This window comes from Cebidichthys violaceus, unplaced genomic scaffold (assembly GCF_023349555.1).
Source record: "Cebidichthys violaceus isolate CVI_PGR_0920_01 unplaced genomic scaffold, fCebVio1.0.p SCAF_4, whole genome shotgun sequence".
In the NCBI taxonomy this organism is placed as follows: Eukaryota; Metazoa; Chordata; class Actinopteri; order Perciformes; family Stichaeidae; genus Cebidichthys; species Cebidichthys violaceus.
In genome coordinates, this window is record NW_027176594.1 from 16,732,486 (window position 1) to 16,752,996 (window position 20,511).

Sequence of the window (20,511 nt, forward strand, 5' to 3'; positions counted from 1 at the left end):
ACTGATGTCAGCGCTGGCTTCTCTACAGCCAATCATCCTTGGCAGAATCTCTTTCATTTAGTCATTTTTCATGCTGCATTTCAGTTAGTGAAAATGTCAAAAGCTCTTTACACAAAATAATGCAGTGATGTTCGGTACCTTTTCTTCTCCAGCCCCCCCCCCCCTTCTACTTATATTAGTTTGTTGACATTGGAAAGCAAACAGGAAATGGAAAGAGAGAAGGAGATAAGGTGGGACAAAGGTCCTTGGCGGGATGCTGGTATGAGTTTTATACTGCAGCTTGCCTGGTCTAGATCTATTTTATAGCCATGGCTTCGTCCTATACCTCCCTCCCTCCCTTTTTTATTTCCCATCCACTTCGAGCGACCTTTCTACTAATTTCTACCACACATGCTCTTTAAATGAGGTTAAACTTGACTTTTGTGAGTTATTAACTGTTGGATCATTTTAACATTTAACTGACTTCACTGATCTAAAAAAATGAAAGTGAGCAAAAGCAAGCCTGACCCAAAACTGATGCTTTATGTTACAACATGAACTGGACATAGGTTGAATGTGCACTCAGTTTTGTGATGTACATGTGATCGACTGCATGCGTCATCCATCCTTCCCTCGTTCACCCTGCAGCCTCGTCGGTGCCCCTGGGTTCTTTTTGGGTGAAGTTACCCGCGCCAGCTGCTCCCCCGTCCCGTTGCACCAGTTAATCCACTCAACAACCCCCCCCCACTGCCCTCGGCACCATGCCTGAGGGGGTTACATGGTGCACGGTGCAGACAATAGGGCTGCTCTCTGCCCCCCCCTCCCCCTCATGGTACCCTAATGGTATTCTCCGTTATGCATGCAAACACTTGCGATGATCATGGTGGGCGGGTGGGTGGTTGTTGTTGTTGTTTTTGACCAGATCTGATTACATATACTCGCTTCCCTCCCCGGCTGATGATGTCACCCTGTCCCGGTGGCGGCAGGGACCGGCCCGGTGCTTTTTGAAAAGCGTGCCGGGTTTGTAACAGATTGTGACGCGTCTCCCTGCAGCCTTTCAGAGCACTCTGCTGCCAGCAGCCTCTAGTCCGTCCCGTTTTGACTGCCACTCCCTTTAAGGCTCACTGGCTTCGTCCATTTAACTTGCAGTCACACTTAACCACCTGCTCCTAATGGCCTTATTGAGTAGCTTACAGTCACTTAGCACATGTTAGTGTCCCGTGTGGAATTGATTAGAATAAGCTACATGCTTAACATGTAGCCCAACCCCCCACTGATGAAAGTGGGGTTTGGCTTTGTTGTCAAAGCTATCATCTTGTCGGTTTTTTTTTTTTTTTCATCCTCCGATTTATTTATTCATATCTGTGCATTGAACGGAAGATTATAATACTGTGCACTTCCTATGGAACTCTAATTTCCTCCACTAATCTTATTAAAGGTATAGTTATATAAGCCATATCCCTCGCCTTATCACCGTATCATTAATTATGTCATTTTACTCTTCAACAAAGGGTGCGTTTGTGAATGAAAACATGTTTGTTTTACCGCAGATCTTGAATGTGCCAACATGTTGTTGGAATCATTAGCATTTTATTTCTGGTTGTTAGTGGTTTTTGCCATTGGTACCATTCATCTTCTTGATGGTTTTCTGCGAGGGGTGAGGAGCCTCTGTAGGCAGACCTACCCTCCACACAAGCACCATATCGATTCTTCTGAAAGCTGTAAGATGGTGCACCTTCGTTAAGGGGTCTGTTTTCTTGTCTTTTTTTTTTTTATCCTGGTGTTCAATATATTTGTGTGTGTATGTGTGTTTACTAAACCTACAGCTGCTTTAATTGGTTTATTGTGAAACATGCATGCTTTGGGTGATTTTACGTTCTTTTATCCTTCACTGTACAGGATGTTGAGAATAGAAGTCAGAAACAGATAATTAATGTTGGAATCCTCCCTTTTTTTCTTTAGCATAATGTGGCCTGAAAATGCATCACTTCTGTTGTATGAAAACAACAGCAAATGATCCACCACACCTCATTGGAAAGCGGGTTCTATAGTTGCGTGTTTCCAGAGTCTTTCAGACGTTGGTGTGGTGACCTGCAGAAGTCACGTTCTCGTAAACACCGTCGTAGCAGCAGAACGGACGTGGCTGCAGCTGCTCTGCTAACATGCTACAGTTCACTCACTTTTGCTGCTGTTTTAAAGTTAATGAAATATAAAATGAGCTCGGAGCTCTATTTCTTGCGGCCGCAGGTTGTTGTTTTTTTTGAATGCCCTTGACAAAGATGCTCAGAGGAGCCGGGGCCCGCAGTAGCTCTCACTGTCCCTCCACCAGGAGCATTTGAGCTAGTGGGATCTTTACTAAATGGATCGTGCAGACAGTATGAGTTTCTGCGGTTTTGTTTTAATGAGACAGTGCTGATAGACTGAGAAAGAATTACAGCATCTCCTTACTTCATCATCCCACAGTGGCCCTCATGGAGTGGTGTTGTTTTTGTTTCTCTGTGTTTTCTCGCCTGTCGGCCAGCCTACTGAGGAATGCATCGAGCGTGTCATGATGGGTGTTGTAATGTTGACAGTTGTCTCCAGTTTACTCACCTCGGCCATGTGTCGTCTCTGTGGTAGAACAGGTGCAGTAATGTCGGGTAAAATGTTCCAGGCAGCTGAACTTTGTTTATTTTCAAGGACGATCTCTTTTCTTTTTGACAGTTTATAACTGTACTCTAATGCACACGTTTGTTCGACAGCGGAGACAATACCCAAAAGCCAGAATGTGAAATCCATTTTCTGAAGCGATGAATCTGCATGGATGAGTAATAAAACATCAGATACCCATGTCGTATTACTACTAGATCATCTGTGACCTGAGTCGACAGAAGTTTTTTATAGATACAAGGAATTTCTGTGTGAACACACATGTGCTCTTCACAGCCAGCAGGGCACTGTGCCAGAAGTCAATAGTCCCATGGCCGTGTTGCACGTACACTGATAGTAGCTGACAAGCTACATCATCCTTCATTCACTTGTTTCTAACCTGGTGCAAGCTGTCAGCATCATTTTTAGATTTATTTATTTATTTTTATTTTTTTTTGTTGGATCAAGTTACTGGAGAGAAAACAGGTTTTTCCCAAATTTCAGCATGAAGATAGACTTGTGTTGTTCCCAGTCCTCCTCATGAAGGCTAAATACATTACTATTTCCAAATGCATTTAGTCAAACCAGGTCCAGACCTCAATTCATCACTTCCTGTTACTGCAGCTCTGCGGCATTTTCTAACCGCTGTATAAGTGCTTTAAATAGCCACAGTTTAAATTCAATAAATCCTTGTATTATATTTTATTCTCTGTTTTGTTGCGGTATTAATGGTGGAAGAAAAAGTTATTTCTTGACAAACCTTTTTTTCCTTGATAAGCTTGAGAAAAACATATAAAAAGACATCAACATAGTGGCAGGACAGAGAGCGCTGTCTGGTGATGTGGCCAAATCCACAGATCTGAATTTGATTTTAACAAAATCTACAGTCATGTTATCTTAGTGCTAACATTACTGTTGGGCTAACTTTGATATTGATGCCCCCATGAATCATCTTATCCATGACAAAGCATTTTTTCTTGTTTACCCAGTTCAAGAAATGGCAGGGCCAGGGAACGCTGTTTGTCTTTGGAGGAGAGTAGGTTTGAATCCCATTTGAGCAAAATCAGTGCAGTAAGACGACTGTAGGTGTAACTTTGGTGTAGATGCCCACTAAATATGATGTCTGAGCTGCATCTCTAGCTAAGTTAAATAGGACAATGTTGTATCTAAGCCTCCTAAAACTACACCGTCATCTACTTATTTGGCCACCATTGGATGATGCATTCCTTCACCTAAACTGCTTTTAACTGACCTCATTACTCTGAACTGGAGAAGTCACAAGTTGTGCCACAGATGTAGGGCGAAGCATAGACTCACTAGTGTGTGTGTGTGTGTGTGTGTGTGTGTGTGTGTGTGTGTGTGTGTGTGTGTGTGTGTGTGTGTGTGTGTGTGTGTGTGTGTGTGTGTGTGTGTGTGTGTGTGTGTGTGTGTGTGTGTGTGTGTGTGTGTGTGTGTAAGTAACACTTGGTGATGCAGCAGAAACGGCACTAGCGCCATGTATGGTCAGATGGAGAAATGGGAGGCTGTGTATGTAAAAGTCTGCTGCTTGGAGTCAATTTGCCGTCCCACTTTTAACATAAAGTTGTTTTTAGATTTGCCGTTGAAGACATTTGCCTGGTTTTAGCAGTGGTGTGTGGTGTTGGTGGTAGTAGTAGACAGGGAGCAGTTTTCCCTGCATCTGATTGAACGCTTGAGCCCAAAGGTTATGAAAGCCTCCTTCCTTTCCCCAAACCTCTGGTTTTGCTCTTCATTCCAATGCATTAACGGGCCACCCTCTTCCTCTTTAGTCCCTTCATTCATACATGTGTGTCCACACTCTGACTGAATGCTGCCCGTGTTTCTTCCTGCGTACATGCCTCGAACACACACCAGAGGAAAATGAATGAGCTTCATATGTTAACACTTTCATACTCCACACAGTCTGCTGAACACTCCCAGACTTGTAACCATGATCAAGTTCACCAGGCCAGCGTTGGTTTGTTATTTAAATGTAAAAAGATGTGGTTCTAGTACAGAGATGAATCAAGTGTGCCTGTGGAATTGAAAGAATGCAGGAAGTGGAGAGCTGCAGAATTCCATTTTTCATTCTTTTCTTCTTTTTTTTTTTGTTCTTTTTTTTTTTGTCTGCATGTACATTTTTCACATCATGCACACTTTCCTCCTACACATTCTTTGCTCACTCTCCTCACACACTGCCCCATCTGATGTGTGTACACACACACACACACATTCATTGGGCTCCCTATGACCTTTTTTACCACCACCATCACACACACACACACACACACACACACACACACACACACACACGGACAGCTGCCACTGTGTAGCCCTGAGGAGTCTTGAAGAAGTCAGCAGAGCTGGAATGTGAATGGGTAGGATGTGCTCTTGATACCGATGCTGCTTCAGGCATTCCCTTTCTGCCATTAATCATTTTGGAGCAGATGCAGCATTGACACAAATCTTGAAGTAGAAACTCAACATCAGGTCACTGAAATGGCTAGTTTGATATCCAAAATAGGGCTTCAACTAAAGAGGATTTTTTTTCCGTGATGACCCTATTAATCGTTTGGATCGACAAATGTCAGAAGATTGTGGGAAATCAGTGTTTTCACCCAAAGGAGACTCTGTGTACTATGTACTTAAGACAAAGAACAGAATATTTCTTAGTTTAGCCTGAAAGGATTTATCGATTATCAAAATAGTTTGAGATTATTTATCTGTTGATCAACTAATTTGATTCAGCTCTAATGCAAAATGGCCTTATTAGACCTTATGTTCAGACACGCAAAGCTGTTACAGTCCTAACGTTTAAATGTCTCTTTGCTGTTTTGTAATCAATCACAGCATTGTGACAGCAGTCTACAGATGACATTAAGCCCCAGCATCAGTATCAACAGCCCCTCTCATCTGCCACCTCCTCCAGCAGTCTGCACAATGCATTCCAAACCCCTGGCATGCTCTCAACACAGCTAAATCCCCCTCTGCTTGTATTAGACACAGTATTAAAAATGACCCATTTCGTCAGGCACCACTTCTAATGTCTGAACGGACAGAGCGCGAGACCGAGAGACGGGGTACGACGGATGTAATTTAACTGCCTCAGAGGTCAGGAGTAAGACTTAATGGCACACAAGGCCGCATTTCTTAACGAGAAGAAGTGGAATGTAAATACCAGCGGGCCCTTTCTGTGTCGAGACGGACTCCCTCTAACAATCGGACAAAGTGAAGGCTGCTTTTATAGACGCTCTCTTCTCCCGCTCGGGCTCGATGCATAGTGCTGCAGTTTTTTGTCCGCCTTTTTAGACCTTTTGTCTTCATCAGAATCCTTGAAACGCATTGTATTTCTCATCAGGGGTGTTGAGCTAATTGTGATATTAGCCGCATGGAGCTGCGGAGAAGGAAGGCATGCTGCGTCCTCAATATGCTTTTTAAATCTCAGTGAACTGGGATTTGTTATGCAAATGTGGAGTGAAAGAGTGGCTGACAATAGAGGTTTTCTTGCATTGCATCAAAATGCATGAGGCTGTTCATCTTGACCAGGCAGACCTCTTTTTGTCGCTGTGCAGTCATAAAATCCGGATCTCTGACTCGACATGTTTTCAGCTAGGTGTCGGAACAGCTTGAAGAATCCCGAAATTGTCTCTAGCATCAGTGTCAAGTGTGGTCTGATAGATAGGAAAAGGAGCACCGGCTCTGCAGAGCGGCCTGGCTGCAATTCGGTAAAACATCCCATAACTGTGCGTGTGCGTGTGCGTGTGTGTGTGTGTGGATGGGATTTTAATGATCCGTTCACATCCCCTCTGCGCTGCGTCACACGGTGTCAGCTGGTTAGAGATGATGCCTTCACTTGCACAGAAGGGGAGGTCACCCCATGAGGAATGTGATTTCATTCTGCTATCTGCTAAGCCTCTGGCATTAGTAGCTGGACTGGCAAAGCTATGCCACACACGCGTCACAGTGCCGGTCAAATTCCCAGTCTCACCGCTCTTTCCGCATGGAGCTGCTTCTTCCTGTTTTGAATGAACTGGGTGGCTTTTATTGACAAGTAGAGTCACCACCTCAAAGAGCCAGTTTGACCTGATGTTAAGCAAACATGCCAACTCATCCAGATTAAAATGTGGACGCACCTCGCTAACCCCCTTCTCTAGGTTCCCAATTTGCTAATGGCTTCCAAACCTTCCCATTCATATAAATGAGACGATGACAATGGATTTTATTTGCGCAACACTGTCCCAAAAGCTCTGCACATTACCTAATTGACTGTCATTTAAGGCTTGATCTTTTCCAAAAGAAAGGACAATCCAAACTTTGTGTTGTCGGCTTCCTTTCTGTGTGCGATTTGTAACCACAGAGACCAGAGTAGAACAAAGACAACAGATGGCAGCAGGAGGGAAAACTGTTTTTAAAGGCCAGCACGGAATCCAGGTTGTAACTTTTCCCTGGCTGAACCAAAGGGTAGGACTTAATTATTTTATACAAGAGATAAGCAGGTTTACAGTTGCTTCACGTGCAGGTGAGGGTGTTTCATGTGGTGAATGTGGGCAGGTGTGTTCAGTGGTTATCAGCACTGAACTGGCCAAACAAGTTATTTCAATACTGCCAACATGCGGTCCATTAACGCATTTGTCTTTTGTTTGACGAAGCATTGTTGTTGCTTTGCTAACCCAGAGCACATTGGTACCGAAGGGTGAAGACTCAGAGACCTTTTTTACCTCCCGAGCAGGAGAGCAAAAGCGTCTACATTTGTGGATCTGGGAGGAAGGGGCCACAGTATTGTGTTACCGCTGATGTTAATGTGTAACTGGCGAGGAAGCAAATGTTGCCTGACCTTTGGACAACAATAAGTGCCGCTGCTTCTTTTGAAAGACTTAATTCTAAAACGTCTGTTTGGAAAGTTGTCAGTTGGAGATGAATACAGATGCTTTATCCGTCCGAAAGGCAAATCTAAGCTGCGAGGCTGTATAAATGCACTCTGTATCTCATGTCTGTGGAAAACTTTGCTCATTGGAACTTGTCCTTTTTCCAAGATGTTTTTTTTTTTTTTTTTTTTTTTTTTTTTAAGTTGTCTGGCTTAATGGCTTTATCATAAATCGTCTCCGGCCATGACCTTATTAGTTTGCACTGAGAGGGAAGAGTCTGCTCTCGCTCTGAATCGCTGCCATAGTTAGTTCATTGTTATCATTAGTCATGCCTTTCTAGCCGAGTAGGAAGAACCTATTCTCAGTTCACCTTTTTTTTTTAAATTTATTTATTTAATTTTTTTATATAAGCTTTTGTTTTGTTCCACTACTCTGTGATATTCTGGTTTATCTTTGCTCTTTTTTTTTTCTATCCCTCTTGGTCTGTTTTTATTCAATCCACCTCATGCACAGCTTGTTTCCTGGGTCATACCGAGCTTCTACTGGCTAGAGCATATGTGTAGCAATTTACTGGAAGCAGATCTATAAGCAGTGGGAGGAGGGGAGGAACAAGTGGCTAATGGGGTGGGTGTAATGGGGAGGGGGTGGGGAGAGGCTACTGTGGTTGGAGGAATGGGGGAGTGAGTGGGTGATGGGGGTGATTTGAGGGGGATGTAAACACATAACGCATCCGGGAAGAAAAACATGACCGACGTGGAGGATGTGTCTGAGCAGAGTGGTACTCTCTGAACTCATTAACATCTCGCCCCTTCGTTTCCTCCAGACTCACCACAGCTTCTTCTACTCTACATTTAATTTCAAGTTTTCCGCTAGTGCTGTCAATTAGGGAATCTCCCAGAACACAAATATCGGTTGAGCGCTCCAAGGGTGACGTGGCGATGACCATCTGGATCTGCTCAACAGAGAGGAAGACAATGGCTAACGAGTGCACCATTTGGGACTTGTTTTCCCTCCTCCTCCCTCTCCTCATCCTCTGTATGTCTTTCAGCACTCCCAACCACAGCCTTTTCCCCCCTTTTTCAATTTCAAGATGCTTGAAGCCATTTGGAGAACAGTGACAAGTCATCAGTTTTTTTTTTTTATAATTCTGCCCCATAAAACGTGGAATTACAACAATCCGCGGATCCTTTTTGTTGTGGTATTTTAATAGTTGATTACTAAGTTTATTTTGGTACCGCACTCATTATGATGCATTATTACCGTGGTAGTTCTGTTGATGGGCGGACTGGTCACCGTGGTTTAAAAAAAACAGTTTGTTTTTTTTTGGCATCTCTCGCTGCTCACTTCCTGTTTTTTAGACTCCCAAATTCCTTGGAGGCCCCTTGACATAAATGGCATTTCCTTTGGCTGACAGTGACATGCAAATCCTATGACTTCATGAGTATTGCCACATGGTTCAATTCTGCATTGAAGAGGAGTTGTGCAGCAAAAGATAACATTAATATCCCTGTGATGAATATGTGTTGTTGTTCTTCTACAGGACATTGAAGTGTGAGAGGAACGAGTGTGAGCCCCTGGACCTTTGTAAGCAAGCAGCGACGTCGGGAATGAAACCGGATGGGGATACCATGGAAACCCCTGAGCCCACCGAAGCTGCAGCTGTAGCAGAGCCCTCCTTGTCACAGGACAACATCACAGAGCAAGCCCCGTCGCAACCAGAGGAGGCTGCGAACGACGCGGCCCCCAGGGCTGCTCCGAAGGCCGAGGTCAAGGCGGTGGCACCGGACCCCAAAGTCAAACCGAAAGCTGTCGCGACTAAAACGCAGCACACAGCCAAACCCGCGGGGGCCTCCGGATCCCGGCCAGGTGCCGCCTCGCACTGCACGGCGAATGGCGTGAAATCCTCTAACCTCACCTCGGTTAGAGGAGTCGCAGTCAAGAAACCTGCAACTACAGCAAAAGCCTCGGCAGCGGGGGCCATACCTAAAAGACCGGTGGGCGGAGCAGCCGTTTCCTCCACGTTCAAGAACCAATCTAGAGTGCCTGACAAGAAGCCCCTTGGACCAGCCAGGACTACCTCTGTTGCTGCCGCCACAGCAACAAATAGTAGCAAAGCAACAACAGTGAATGGCATTCCTAAGAAGAGACCAGTAGCTGAGACTGTTAATGTAGCTCGACCCAAAACCACAGGTTAGTCTGAATTAAGGGACGTAAAACTGAATTGAAATGGATAATATTTGTATATTGATTGTCTTTGACAACCTTAAACTTCACTTATTTTGCTTGTTTGATTTCAGACTCATTTTCATGTTGTTCCTTTTTACATTTTTCTTTTTAGCTACTGCTTGCAAAGCGGCGGCGTCCACCTCCCCAAAACCCAGCACTTCGACCACAGCAAAAGCTGGTGCTGCTGGAGCTTCAAAGACCACCAGGTATGCATGTCTATCACTAGCAGGGGCAGCAGGGCTGCTAGAGTAAGACGAACAGCCAATGGTGCATTGTTCACAGTGCGTTCGAACACATACATTTAAATCAAGTTGCGCGGTTGGGAAACTCATTTTTGTTTTACTGTCTGAGATCTGAACTTTTTAATCCCCCTTACAAACTGGACGAGGGGTGACTTAGTTTATCTTGATGGCCTGAAAGAGAGCAGTGAAGAAGGATGTCCATTGTGGTCTTGGGGCCGTTATTGAGTCAGATTTCGCTTGAAGGGTGTGAGTCATGTTAGCAGAAATAACCTGAGACAGAGGGGCCCTAACAGAGGCAGCGATACTGAAGAACTACCGCTTTGTTCCAAACAGACCCCCGGGCAGACACCAGCCCCACCTCCCCGGGGCAGAGGGCTATTGACTCGGATCATAATCCCTCTCATACTGAGCTGGTGGTTTGGATAAAGAGGGATCTAGTTGGAGTAAACTGCTCTCCAATGATCATTTTGGCAGTTGCAGAATTTCATAATCATTTACTTCCATTTCAACTAAGAAGCTTTTGTTTTGTAATATGTTGCCAAACATAATTAGCAGCTGGTGGTTTCTTCAAATGTTTGTCAAATAATGTGATTTTAAAAGTTTTGAACTTGATTAATGCGATCACATTTGTTTAAATAAAGTGATGTGTTATAGAGCGCCAGATCTGTAATCCACCGCTCCACCATCTTTCTACAGGATGTAGTGTTCTGTTCTGAGTGGCCTGATCGGATTATCTCTCCACTCGTCTCCTCTTGATGATCGTTTATTAAATAAAGGAACAATGTGCTTCGTCACTCTGTTTTCTGAAGCAGCACAGAGTCGGTGGATTCCGTCGGTGTTATAAGAAATATAATAAAACGGCCAATTTCCTGTTTTACCCAGGGAACAATTTTCAGGCTGAAAGCAAACACTTATTTTGCTTTTCGTTATTGTTAATTGACTTTTTGGTTTGTTTTTTTTCCGTTTGCAGTTGTAACTGTTAAAGATAGAATCTCTGGAGCCACGCCCACTTTGAGCTGATGATTGGTTAAGCAGGGAGTGGTTTCTATTCATGTTTTATACTGTGTGTGTGTGTGTGTGTGTGTGTGTGTGGGTGTGTGGGTGTGTGGAAGGGTGTTGAGGAGTCATCTTCCGCTGAACTAATCAGATGAGACGTTTCAAGTGTTGGAGTCTGATTACAGAGGCCCATCGTCCCTCTGACTGTTTCCTGGCTCCTTCCCCGGGACGTGACAACAGGAGAACGGCAGCCGGCGTCTTTCCTTATGGCGGACGCCACCTGCCCGTGACGACAAAAGTCGGCGGCGTGTTGAATCCTTTTGTGTAGCAACAAGAGCGGTAGTTGTGTGCTTTTCAGTCAGCATCTTGCGTTCCTGCTGGCTCTCGTTCAGAGGACAGTCACAGAAACGGACCTTCTCTCAGCTCAAGCGCTGACTTGCGTTTGTCACGACCCTGAGAAGGATAGCACCAATAATCTGTAGCAACAGTATTAAATGGTGTTAAAGGATTTGGCTAACTATCTAATGAGATTATTTAGCTTCTTCCTTGTACTTTTGTAGCCCCGCCCTGTTGTTTCTGGTGTTGAGACCACAGCGGTCGTTGTTGCACAAACTGTCACACAGGAACGCACATTAATTAATTTTTTGGGGGTTTCAGCAGGTAAACCGTATAGACAGTAAGGCCAACGTACACAACACACTATGTTGAAGTATTAATATTCATTGGCCCAAAGGAAGGAATGGAAGCATATTGAATGTACTAAAGCCTCATTCGGTGTTTGTGTTCAACTCCTGGAAATGGGATTTGTGCTTCGGTATGATGTGAGTGAGACCTGATAGAAGTATAGAAAAGGCAGTAAAAGTCTGGATCTTGGATTAAATATATTTACATTGACGGTGAAATCCCAATGTTCCTTTCCCTCCCCTCACACACATTCAACACCCCCCTCCACCCACCCCAAACAACGGTTGGGTCCAGAGGATGTCTCAGTGGTCGATGAGGACGCTTGGTAACTGTAGAAGCCAAATGTAAAAAAAAAAAAAAATCTGGCACCTGCTTTGCTCTCCTCTCCTCCAACGATGGGTGATGGTGTCCTTGCACTGACTGAGCAATCAGTCTTTGTCCACCCCAACCCCCTCTTTCCTTCTCCCCTCTCTTCATCCTCCCCTCATAATTTTTTCTTTCTGCCGTCTGTCCATGTACAGTGCCAGGCATTTGGCCAGGATTTCCTCAAGCCCTCCAACTTCAAGCGAGCTGTCCCCATATTTCTAAATCATTCATCATGTAGCTGCATACAGAGACTGTAAAATTCCGAGTGTGGTTATGTAATACAAGGAGGACGGTGATTATGTTGTCGAGCGATCTGTGAGATGGTTTATTCTCAAAGGATCCCCATTGGGAATGGACAGAGTTACTGGTGGTAATGGTGCTTCGTGGTTCCTCGGATACAGAATGCTCCCTCCCATCACAGTTGCATACAAAAAATAGAATTTGCCTGACTTTCATGCTGTCGTTTTGCCTGTTTCTCTTCCCGTCTCATCTCCCGTTAACTTCCGTCTGGTCCCATTGGATCTAAAGCTGTCATTTCTCCCCGACTCGGTAGGGAGCAGGATTACTGTCCTAACGGAAAAGGCCCCATGGTATCTGTCACAGTGACAGCGGGTGCCCTGGGCCTCATAGGAGCCAACACTGTCTGCCATGCTATTGCTTGGCTGCAACGCTTCATGTCAACTTTCCACCGAGCCTCCGCTCCGTATTGTCAAGGAGATAACTGTAGGCCCACACAAACCCTAGGAATGTGTGCTCCTCTCAGGGAAGGAGTAAAGCAGCTGGTTTTGGACAGCGTACAAGCCAAACAAGGTATTGTTAGGGTGCTCCATTTCCATTTGTTGTCTTGGAAGGGGGCCCTTGAAGCGATGAGGGGGAAATAATCGTCGAGGAGAGAAAAATGCGTACCTAGACTGCATTTTATTTGCAGGATGAGCTTACTGCGGCTGGGATAAAGCATCTTCCTGGCCAATCCCTCTCCTTTCTCTTTGGTTTGATTAAAGCAGAATGATTAAATCTACAGGAGGTATGCTGAGAGAGTCCAGCCTCCCAGCTGTGTTTTGAGGAGAAACGAGAGCAAAGAGGGACCGATGATGGATGGAGTAGGTGTGGCTTCAACATAAAAACCTGGCTCATGTTTACACTTTGATTTTTAGCCAAACAGATGTTGCAGCTGCTCAGCATGTTAATACCACGGGCGTGTTGTTGCATCCATCTGTCGTAAACATTTGAGAATATTGTCTGTTAAACAAAGACGGTCCATAAAGTTCATCAGTGACCTGTCCCTCTGCTGACTTTGTGTTGGGTCATGGACGTCCCGTAGATGGCCGCGTAGGGCCTCTCATCCCTCCTTTGGACTGTGGTTTGTATTGATTTCAACCCTCTGCTGGCAGGAAATGTGATCCATACTAATACACCAACAACAGAACCAGCAGCCACCACCCACAGGCAGTGTGTGAAGAGTACACAGGCTTTAGTGGGTCGTCTCTCCCCTCTGTGCCATCCCTCTGGATCAAACTCTTTTTTTATGAGTTATGACTCCTCATAAAACAATGGAGGGGTGGGGTTATGTTGTTTCTGTGACCTCCCGTCATCCTCTTCATTCCCATCCCTTAACTCTTTATTATCTTCATTTCATCCTTCAGTCTCACTCACTCTTTCCCAGAGAGAAAGTCATTCGCTCAATTACATCAGGAATCAAGGCGGACGTGATAGAGTGGTACTGTCGTTTCATATTTTGTTTGCATGCGCGAGTAGATATGAAAACGCCCTCAATTAATTCACCCTCCCCCCCCCCCCCCCATCCTGTTATTGTTTTTCTGCTTAAAAGTTCGGACCTGTGAACCCTTTTCCTCCCGTTTTACAGTTTGTATCTCTTCTGGTCTTCCTCATTACCCAACATTCACTTGGGGCCGATTTCATCACAGTGTCTGACACACTTCCATTTCACATTACAACCCAGATCTTCTGCCTGATGGCAGCTTATTACAGTATTCCTATGAGTCCATGTCTGCTCCTGGGGAAACAAATGGCCATTGTAATGGTTATAGTAATGTGGGAGAGGCATGCAACTCCGCTAGAAGCCGTCAAAGCCTGTGTCTCTGTCAGTTTGTGTTCACATCATCTACCATGTCGGCAGACAACAAGAAGACGTAAGGTTATTGGTGGTGGGGGCGTACAGTTCTTTAAGGCAGTTCAATTTGATTATGGAGCTCTTGGTTGTTGTGAAAGTGATTCAGTTTCAATAGAAACAGATGTCATATTTAGTAATTGTGTTCAGTGCTGAGGTTTTGCATTGCGTTTGCACACCAGGGTTCAAAATGACGGCTGACGTCTCTCTCATTTACCAGCCGGACTTTGTTTGTTGGTTCGCCAATTCAGCACGGACTACGTCAAATTCTTTGGACCTGACGAGACAAAATGTGTTGTTTGGAGATGTCAACGAGCCTAGTTTAGCAGGGGTTCTCCGCTTAATGTAATTCAAGGCCCACTTCTGATTTGTTTAAAAGAAAGAAAAAAAGAATCCTTGGACCACCTCAAAAAGTATTTTTTTTTTTTTTTTTTTAATGTAAGTGTTATTCCACTCCTGTGTAATGACTAAAATAAATATTCTGCTTACCCTCATCCTTCACTGCCTGCCATTATGAGTCCAAATTGAATGTATTCAGGCTCATATTTCCTTACCGCCTGTTTTTGAGCTTTTACTTGTGCAACGTTTTCTCCAACATCACTTTTTGTTTCTTACTTTCAAGGGAATGTTTATTTTTTCTGTGGAATCTTGAGCACATTAAAATAACTTAAAATATAAAAATATTTGGTGAAAGATGTTTGGCCCAGTGGTTGAGTAGAGCTTCAGTACAGTACAGTATAAAGCATAATTCAGATTTTTATGTAGGTTACTGATGCACAGATGTCACTGACGAATCACTTTCACTGTTCAAATTGAATCTTATAAACAATGTTTTGGCACATGGAATTTTCTCATATGGACAAATGGTGGAGCAATTAAATGATTCTCTTGTAGTAGAGCAATGAGAAGATGTGTGTCCGGAGAGCCAAACACTTCATCATGAAACTATAGATTTTAATGTCCTAACCAACTCTACCACTAACCCGAACCTGATGAGCCACGACAAAAGTATAGCGTTTCGGCTTCGGGGTTTTTTGTTGCATAATGGGCTTGGATGAGGTTCGTGGTTGGATATTTTCCAATGTGGTTTTCTACAAAATTAACTTTGTGCAAGTCAACTGAGCCCATGCGTATGAGTAACAACCAGATTTGAGTCGGCAATTTCCATTGGGGAGAGGGAAAGAGACGGCGTATAGCCAATGCTTACGTTAGCCTAGGGCCGGGCGACATGGCCAAAATCTTCCATCCAAATTTGTTGGAACCAGCCGATTCAGTCAGGGATGGTGTTAAAGATGATTGGCTGGGTTCAGGTCTCAGTTTTAGACCCCTGCTGCCCTCTTAATTTGAAGATTTAAGAAGTCTTTTATAAACCTAATGGGTTTAGTTTTTTTTCTGCCAGTTTTGACACGTAGATGGGTTCAAATTTGCTACGTGAACCAACGTAATGTCAAGTTTACTGTAGGTGCTGAAGGCTGCAGTCCAGTGTGTCGGTGCTGAGGGCAGAGCACACTTTGAATCCTTTTTGCTCGTCTAGGAGAGGAGCCTGATGGAGGAAGAGAGGAAGCGGCTGAAGGAGTTCTGGCTTGTAGCTGCAGTTGTAGTGATGAGTGGATTAGAAGAAGAACAAGAACTCCTTCAGATGGAGTAGTAGACCAGGAGCTTCAAACAAGATTAATTTAAGACCGTTATCTTCCCTCCTGCTGTACGTGTTGTTAGCTGATCGCTCCCTTTCCTCCTCTTTTTAACCATATTCTTCCACTGTCCTGCATTTCCTTCCTCTTCTGTGGCCGCCTTAATTCCTTTTTCTTGTTACTCTGTCGTCTTTGCATTCTGCTCACAATTCACTTTAAAATTCGGTACCCTCAGCTACCCTCTCTTCCCCCGTCACTGTTTGTTGCCTCGGTTCATTCTTCTCCAATTCAAGTTTTCCATTCCTCTTCAATCTTTGTATTGTTTTTTCTTCTCATTACACCGTGTACTTGCCTTTTTGAATTCATTGGAGAATGAAGGAGGCATTAGTGGCAATAGATGGATCTGTGTTTAATGGGCTCCCAGTGCTTTAGTGGTTTACATTAGCAGAGGCCATTTATTTATGCTTGTAAATGCATGTAGAGGCAGAGCATCAGATTTCATGTTAGGATCTTTGCCAACGAAGCGAATGGACTACAACAATTAAGCTGCAACGTCTTGTTTTTGTTCGTTCAGTTTTTTTGTGTGCCAACTGGACAGGTTTCTGTTTGTCTTCCTCCAGGCCTGCTACAAGTCCCTTGACATCTCGACCTGCATTCACCACCTCCAGGCCCACCACATCCACAGTCAAGCCCCCCGCCAATGCAACTGCCAAAACCGCTGCCTCTAGAGTCACCACAGCACCCTCTACAGGCAGGACCGCAGCGGCACAGCCTCCTAAAGCTGTTGCTGCAAAGAAAGGTAAGGCGTTGCACCTTGTCCCGACCAGGACACTATTATCTGAAACCACGTTCCATTTACATTTGGACATTTGGATAACATACAGTTTCAAGTTTTCAATCTAAAATGTCCACAATAAAGTAGAAAGAAGTGGTTAACTTGCCAGCAATGAATTAAAATATTAATCAGATTGTTTTTTCTCTTCTCGCACCAGATGTCAGTCGCCCACCTTTTGCGGTGGCAAAGAAACCTGCTACAGCATCTGCTGCTACCAAAAAAACTGAACCATCTAAACCCACAGCCACCAACCCCAAAATGCCACAGTCCAAACCTTCGCAACCTGCGAGATCTACTCCCTCAAAGAAACCTGTAGCGGCTGTTTTGTCCACCCACAACAAGCAGCCCCTTGGTCGAACCCCACTTGCCTCTCCAGTCAACAAACCTGCAAACCGCGCCACCCTTCAGGCGAAGTTTGGGGAGAAACGTGGAACCAAACCCACTCAGACTGTCCCACCTTTCACCACTACAAAGAAGACGGGGGTTTCAAATACTACCAAAGCTGCTGTAGAGGCTCAGAGAGTTGCAGCTGCAGCAGCAGCAGCAGCAGCAGCGGCTGCCACAGCATCGACTGTGCTAGCAGCCCCACAAACCGAGGCTACACAGTCTCTCCCGCAAGCATCATCCCTCGCTGCCTCCGCACCAGAGGATGACCCTCCCCAAGTCTTGGCCCAGGAGACCACGCCAGATGTGGTACCTGAAGAGACCGCTCAAAGACATGCAGCCGCTTGCTCTCCTCCTCAAAGCCCCGTCAGGACAGCCTTACCACAAACATCTCCAGCCCAGGAGCAGCTGAAGAGCAATGCTCCCTCACTAATGACGGAGGAGCAGACCCCGGCCCCGGCTGAGCCTGCATTACCACCAGTGGCCTGTCCTCCAGGTCTATCCGAGGAGGCTGTTTACCTGTTAACAAACCAAACCCCGTCCCCATCTAAGGCCCTCCCAGCAGCAGCAGCAGCAGCGAATGCCATCCCTCTAATAGTTCCTCACAGCAATCTAAATGAGGAGGAGGATGAAGAGGAGAGGGAAGGAAGCCAGCTGGTTTCTGTGTCTGAAATGAGTGGAACCACACAGCCCACGGAGGAGTCTCGCCCCGGGTCCGCTGGACCAGTCGGAGGGTCCGCTTGGAGGGCGGGTGGCGCTTTGCTCTCCGAGCTGGACTCCGAGGAGGTGAGCGGCAGCCAGCAGGGCGCGTCTGAGCTGAGTGCCCCCGGTGTCCTGGAGGGCACGGAGAGCATGGATGACCTGGGTGACGGCAGTCTGAAAGGAGCCATCGACATGGAGGGGGCCTCGGCAGGTTCACCGGACTTTGAGAAAGTTCCTGACATACCGGCGAATGACTTTGACGACGACTTCGACGATGACGACTATCGGGTGTGTGACATGGATGTGGGCTCAGAGCGGGCAGACGAACCTCCGAGACCCAGGCATGATAACGACGTAGATGACGACGAGGGGGTGGAGGAGGAGGATGATGAAGATGTGGAGATGGCTAGTGAGGGAGTGACAGAGAGTGGACTGGAAAGCTACGGGAATGCAGATGAGGACGACTTCGCTGAGGATGAAAGGCTGGACAACTTGAACAGAGTGGCCGAGCCCCCGCCCCCTCCTCTGCTGCCCTCCGCCCCTGCTGCTCAGTGGGACCAACCGAATCCCTTTGCTGACCCCTGGGCAGATCCTCTTCAGCCACAGCAGGACCTCGAGCACGCCTCCCAGCCCGCACAGGTGGCAGGAGTGGCTGCAGCAAGCCCCTTGGCAGACCCCTGGCAAGCGGACCCAGAGACCCCAACTCAGACCCCAGTCCAAGCTTGGCTAGAACTCAGCTCGGCTCCTTTTGATCCTGAAAACCGAGAAGTTCCCCATCGTGCCACTGACGAAGTCCTGGGAGGCCCCGCAATTTCCCCCACCTCCAACCCGTCCTCGACCTCGGTAACGGAGGACGAGGCCAGCGACACAGAGGGAGAGGCTCTGCTGGACGACTCCTTGGAGAGTCCGGCGGTCAGCCACATGACCTTTGACTGCAAGCCTCCAGCCCAGCGCTGCCTGTCCACCGTGGAAGAGGGAGAGGAGGCCGGGCGGGCGGAGGGCGGCGCAGGCTTCGACACCACCCCGCCTTCGGCCACATCGTTGGCGTCTTACGGCTTCGACACCATGACCACTGCCTCGAACTCCAACGCCCAGTCCACAGGAGAGAGCTGCATCAAGAGCCCGGGCATCTTCTCCCTGGAGGAGCTGCCCGAGGAGGCCAAGGAGCCCTGTCTGATCCCGCAGCCTCACACACAGGAGCAGCAGTACATTGAATGTGGGGAGCGGGAGGCGGAGTCTGCAGAGCACTTCGGGGAGGAAGTGCCACGGCCCGTGGAAGACCTGGATACTTCGTCAACTCTGAGCACTTTGCAGCGAGCAGAGGAGAACCCAGATGAGATGCAGCCTCCCTACTATTCTATCTGTGAAAAGACTGAGAACTCTTTTTCAGGTAACGTATAGTTAATCATCACCTCCCTAACAGCCCAAGTAACGCCCCGCTCCAGCCTCCCCACAATATCTCCCTGTTGTAGCTCTTGTTGTCAGTGTTTGTCCTGAACTCTCTGGGGGTGGTCGTAATCAAAGTTTAAAAAATAAATGAAAAAAACAGAGAGCAAAAAAAGGGAAGACATAAAAAGAGGACAGCAGCGGCACTTCCCTCTGATATTACATTTTCATGATGAGCATATGGCTTAAATTCCTGTATGTGCAATAGCTACTACTATCTACTCCTAGTGTGTGAGCGTGCCTGGGTTTCGGTGTCTGTTTGACTTAACACAGAATCATGTGGCTGTCCTGAACTGGCATGGATTTGACTTTGTCTGTTTACAGCTCTTACTAAAAGAGGGAAAACAATAAAATTAAGCATAACAAAAGAAACATGGAATTAAATGTTTAACATGTGTATTTATCCTCATGCTTTTTTTTTTTTTTTTTTTTACTCAACAAAACTGATGACTGAGTTTTGATTGTACTTCCTGTTAGATTTCGCTCCCCTACCTTACGATACAGGCACTCTTCCTTATCCCCGGTCACTCCTCATCTCTTGCACTTTAAATTGTACCCCTGCTTTTTTTTTTTTTTTTTTTTTGTGTTTATCCATCTTTTGGAGTAATGAACCTTTTAAAACTTTAAATAAAGATTAGATTTCTACCATGATGTACTCTCTCTCACCGTACAGTTTCATTGAAGTGGGCTTTTGGGAGTGGCACAATCATGGTCTGTGGATCTTAAACACCACCGGCATTCATTTCAAGGTCTCACACACTTCCACTCATATAAAACAGCCCATTTTATTGCAGATACTTCCACTCAGCCAGTCACGTAACCTACATCCAGTCACTGCTTTACTCTTGCCATACACTCACACAGACACTCGCATATATATATATATATATATATATATATATATATATATATATATATATATATATATATATATATATATATATATATATATATATATATATATATATATATATATATATATATATATATTGTGGTGAGTGGAACTCACAGCCTACCTCAAAGACTGAAGTCTGGGGGAAAAAAACGCACACCTGGAAATGATCTGCCATGAGTCGATCATCATCATCATCAGTACCACCAGACCTTCTCATCCGTGGATGAAGTTCGGCATCTGGAGCAGCAGAAGTTTGACGTCTCGTCGTCCAGCCTCAAGATGAAGAAGTGAACCTCGCTCATTCTGCCGCTACTTTAATTCCCCTCCAGTCCACTCTGGGTGTGTTGCTGTTTTAGCTCTTTTCTACTACTTTTTTTTTTTTTTTTTTTTTTTTTTTAAATTGGCATTCTTGCTGCACTGTATTAATGTTAACTTATGCTTATGCATGTCACTGTTGCACACACCTTGACTTTCATTACATTACTTTGGATTGGTTTGTTCAGGGTC

At 45.5% G+C, this 20,511-nt stretch overlaps 1 protein-coding gene across 1 annotated transcript in view; it reads left to right on the forward strand.

Annotated features, from left to right (window-relative positions):
- prr36a (proline rich 36a) overlaps window positions 1–20,511 on the forward strand; it is a 31,084-nt gene that overhangs the window by 5,182 nt on the left and 5,391 nt on the right. The window contains exons 2-5 of the mRNA XM_068726854.1: window positions 9,010–9,659; window positions 9,808–9,901; window positions 16,363–16,541; window positions 16,735–19,053. Coding sequence (XP_068582955.1) covers window positions 9,077–9,659; window positions 9,808–9,901; window positions 16,363–16,541; window positions 16,735–19,053 — 3,175 coding nt within the window. The 5' untranslated portion in view covers window positions 9,010–9,076. The remainder of the gene's footprint in view (window positions 1–9,009; window positions 9,660–9,807; window positions 9,902–16,362; window positions 16,542–16,734; window positions 19,054–20,511) is intronic.